General features: G+C 37.4%; 2 protein-coding genes across 3 annotated transcripts in view; both read right to left on the reverse strand.

Moving 5' to 3' along the window:
- The window catches only part of LOC111785291 (probable methylenetetrahydrofolate reductase), a 2,640-nt gene extending 889 nt beyond the window's left edge, over nucleotides 1-1,751 (reverse strand). The window contains exons 1-5 of the mRNA XM_023665698.1: nucleotides 1,151-1,751; nucleotides 1,008-1,068; nucleotides 808-890; nucleotides 498-671; nucleotides 138-311 (exon numbers count right to left, since the gene is read on the reverse strand). Coding sequence (XP_023521466.1) covers nucleotides 138-311; nucleotides 498-671; nucleotides 808-890; nucleotides 1,008-1,068; nucleotides 1,151-1,558 — 900 coding nt within the window. The 5' untranslated portion in view covers nucleotides 1,559-1,751. The remainder of the gene's footprint in view (nucleotides 1-137; nucleotides 312-497; nucleotides 672-807; nucleotides 891-1,007; nucleotides 1,069-1,150) is intronic.
- A 790-nt stretch (nucleotides 1,752-2,541) lies between these two features.
- LOC111785286 (histone-lysine N-methyltransferase ASHH3-like) overlaps nucleotides 2,542-4,201 on the reverse strand; it is a 7,830-nt gene continuing 6,170 nt past the window's right edge. For both annotated transcript variants that reach the window (XM_023665695.1, XM_023665694.1), the window contains exons 7-8: nucleotides 3,188-3,236; nucleotides 2,542-3,102 (exon numbers count right to left, since the gene is read on the reverse strand). In XM_023665695.1, the coding sequence (XP_023521463.1) occupies nucleotides 3,031-3,102; nucleotides 3,188-3,236 (121 nt within the window). In that variant the 3' untranslated portion in view covers nucleotides 2,542-3,030. The remainder of the gene's footprint in view (nucleotides 3,103-3,187; nucleotides 3,237-4,201) is intronic.

Consider the following 4,201-nt stretch of genomic DNA (forward strand, 5'->3'; position numbering starts at 1 on the left):
CGACACACCAGAATATAAGAATACATCAACAAAATCTTCAGAAATTCCCCTGGTACCAGAGCATCCAATGACAAAATTACCCATAGAAACAATAATTGGAAGTAAAGATAGAATACGTTTAGGATACTGGAATATACCATTAGTATAGCCAATGCCGATTTCTCCATATTCAGTGTATACATGTGAAGAGTCTTGATTCCATGAGCCAAAATCTTCTTGCACATTTCAGTTCCAAGGTGAATTCCATAAGCTTTGACAGCTTCTTCGTTATCCTTGATTGGCTCTAAGGCAGCCATGACCTCATCCGGAATCTGCAATTTTTCGAAAGTCATACATACAGGTAAAAGAGAAACAATTTAACATTACAGATAATATTAATATTTCTTTGGAGAAGAAAGGGCAAAATTTTGATGATCGCTGGTCGTAAATTTTTCTAGAGTGGACGCATTTAATTTAAATCAAGGCCATTAATCAAAAGATTAGAGAGAGGTTAGTACCTTCGTTTTGCAAAAGCTGGTCATGCGTAAGAAACCTTTGTAATTATTGATGGGCATAATACCAGGTACAATCGGACAAGTAATTCCAATTTGACGACAATCGTTAACAAACTTGAGGAAAATGTCAGTGTCATAGAAGAGTTGGGTAACAATCAGATCAGCCCCGGCATCAAACTGAAAAGAAGCAAAGACAATATAGTAAATAAAAGCAATCGAAAAAGAAAGAGAAGAACAGACAAAATAGCATATAAAATGTAATCCATGTAAGAACAGGGGAAGAGGAATTAAATTGCTTAAAGATCAGATTCACCTTTTTCTTAAGATAAGCCAGATCGCTCTGGTAGCCTTCAGTCGTGGCCACGCCATTGCTTCCAATCACGTCCGGATGTGCCTCTGAGAAGAATAGAATAGAATAGAATAGAATTAAGCATTAGCATTCCGTTAGTTAGAGAAAAGAAAAGGCATTTGCAAGTAGATCTGTAACTTTCGATCAAAACACAAAAAAGAAACCTGGATATCCAGCTACAGTAATGCCGAAGTAGTCACCATACTTCTCCCTGATGTGCTTAACCTACGAAAAAGAAATGGAAACATTTAGAGAGCAGAAACACAGAACAGAGAGAACGAAGAGAGACGAAGCCATTGTAGAGTACAAGATCGAGAGCACAAGCGAAGCCGCCTTCGATCTGGACGAATTTATCCTGTCCATGAGGAGGGTCGCCGCGAAGCGCGAGGACATTCTGAAGGCCATTAGACTTAATAGTCTGAAGAGCATGGTCGATCTTCTCAACAGGCATATTGGTGCAGGTAAGATGCATCATGGTCTCGACACAGATCATGTTCTGCATCTTGTTAGCAATGTCGAGGGTGAGATCGGCGGTGGAGCCACCGGCGCCCCAAGTAATGTCACAGAAGGAAGGATTATGAGCCACCATCCGGTCCATCCTGTCGAAGAGGTTATCAACACCGTCCTCCGTCTTGGGCGGGAAGTACTCAAAGGAGAACACAACTCTGCCGCCATCACCGGCGGTGGCTGCCGTGATCTTGTCAATCACCTTCATCTCCTCTTCCCTGTAGTGGCGTAGAAGCTACAGATCGGAAGCAGCAAGGGTGGGTGCGTGTGTGTTGGTGAGGAAATGAGGAATGTGAATGATATGGGGAGAATTGAAATTGAAGAGTGAGGAAGAGAGAGAAAAGAGGAGATTGAGAGATTGAGAGATCAGTGAAACAGAGAATGAGAAGGAACTGTCGGTGAACATCTTTTAAACCTCATCCATCTCTCATTTCTATTTTTTATTTTCTGACTCATCATTTTTTAATTATTTTTTTATCAAATTACAATAATATTTAAAATTTTGAAAGGTAAGGAAACTTTTTTTTTTTTTTTTTTTGAAAAAATGAGTCTACACTACACTTTACTTTATTGTACATTTCAATAATTAATGTAACAAAACATAACTAAATGTTGTTTTAATATCTTTGTAATTCTAGTCTCGTTTCATATTGTTTTATACATAATATCATTTATGGGTATTTCAATCGAAATATCAGAATCGGGTCATAGTTCATTTTCTCGTTCTTGCCTCTTTGCCAATAAATCGGATTGAAATATCATAATGGGGTCATAGTTCATTTTCTCGTTCTTGCCTCTTTGCCAATAAATCGGAATTACCGTGGAAAATAGCAGGCACTATGAGATTAGATTGACTCATACATAGGATTGGATTAAGTTCTGAACCATAAGGAATTTCGCTTTCATTTTTTTTAATTATTAAAAAAAAAAAGAAAAAAAAAGGAAAGTGGGAGAGAGGTAGGTGAGATGGTGAATGGTAGGAGAGAGAAGATGTGAATGGGAAGGGAGATTGGTATTGGTGGTTGTGGAGACAGATCTGAGATTGGAGACTTTTTTGACACCAAACCATCTACAATTTTGAGTGGGCCATGGAGCCTATAAACTTTTATTTAATTTCCATTAATACTCTTAATTAAAAAAAAAAAACATTTAAATATATATATATATGCTACATGAATGGAAGAAGAGAAGGGTAGTAAATGTGTTATGAATGGATTAATAAGCAATGCCACTGAGTGACATTAACAGGCAGAGGGAGAGAGATACAATCAATACACTTTACAACAGTTGGTATGATGAGGAATAGAAGACGGTTCAAAAATAATTCCCACGCTGATCCCGAAACTATACTAACCTAACGAAGTCGATTTGGGCGAGTCCTTATTCTTTTTTCTAATGTAAAAGAACAGTATTACATATCATACAACATTCTCACCAACAATACAATATCACAATCATCATCTTTTTTCTTTACCCTTTTCCTTTCTACTTTGTTCAGATTTCGGGTTTCAATTAAGAGTCCAGCATCATCAGAAGAAGTTTTGCTTACTACAATAGCCTGAGAGAGGAACCCTTCTGCCCTTCCTCGCTTAGTTTCCCAAAAGGTAAGTAAGTGAATGTGTATTCATGTTGCTGATTCTCACGTTAATGCTGCACTCTGCATACCCTCTACAACTCTTATCACAGCCTTGCGAATTCCCAATCCTCTTTTGACATGTCAAGAAATTCTACATTGCCGTCTTCAAACATGATCTGCAACAATATTAAACAGACTACTATTGAACAGTTCTATGATATACAAGATCTAGAAAATGAGGTTTTAAACAAGTTAACTTACGGAATGTTTTCTGGAATATCGATCAAATCTCTTTATAATACCAAAAGACCTGAAACATTTGAGGAAGTGTTAAACATCGAATATAATCTCATAATAAATTATGAATTGTATCCTGTGCTAGAACAACAGATGCGATGCTACAACAGGGATTGGTACATACGGAATATTTTTTTAAAACAAATTAATGAGAAATTATCATTTCATTGATAAAGTGAAATTTCAATAAGAGAGGAAGAAATCCAAAACCCCCATGCCAAAAAAGTTTTAAGATGGTTTCCCAGAAGGTGATTCAAGCATCCAACACTAGAAGCCTGTTATTGAAGACCCTGTCATTACTTTTTAAGTGTTGCCTTCCACATAACCTCCTTTTTCGAACTCTTGGGTTTTCGAAGACCTTTGTTTGATAGAGAGGCTTTGGATGGTGGTGGGTCCTTTTTTTTTCCATTCTTCGAGACTGAACATGTGATTCCAAGGAGAAGTAATGTTAGAACTTGGTCCCTAACTCTCCTAGGGGCTTTTATTGTCATTCATTCTTTCACATTTAGTCTTCCCTTTGTCCCTCTCCAGCTGCCCCCGTTACCTCTTCGTTTGCTCTCTCTAGAAGGTTAAACTTCCAAAGAAGGTCATATTACGAGGCACATTTTATATGGGAAAGTTAACACCACAAATCACGTTAAAAAACACTCTTCCTTTGTTTTGTTCCCACAAGGGTGCTTCTCAACGGGAGACACGAGGTGGATCTAGATTATCTGGTTTAGGATTGACAAATTGCTCACTACCTTCGGAGTCATGGGATGAGATCATTTGGTGTTTGTTGGGTTTGGCATAGAGACGATATGGCACAGGTGGAGAGGTGCTTTTGAATTCTCCCAGAAGGGCATAGTTTTGTGGCAGACTAGTTTCTTTGGAAGTGAAAAGTTTGGGAGGTGGAAAGATTGTAATGCCTCTTTATGGTTGTCAGTTTTTTTTTTTTTTTTTTTTTTTTTTTTTTTTTTTTTTTTTTTTTTTTTTTTT

Source organism: Cucurbita pepo, unplaced genomic scaffold, assembly GCF_002806865.2.
Source record: "Cucurbita pepo subsp. pepo cultivar mu-cu-16 unplaced genomic scaffold, ASM280686v2 Cp4.1_scaffold000434, whole genome shotgun sequence".
Lineage (NCBI taxonomy): Eukaryota > Viridiplantae > Streptophyta > Magnoliopsida > Cucurbitales > Cucurbitaceae > Cucurbita > Cucurbita pepo.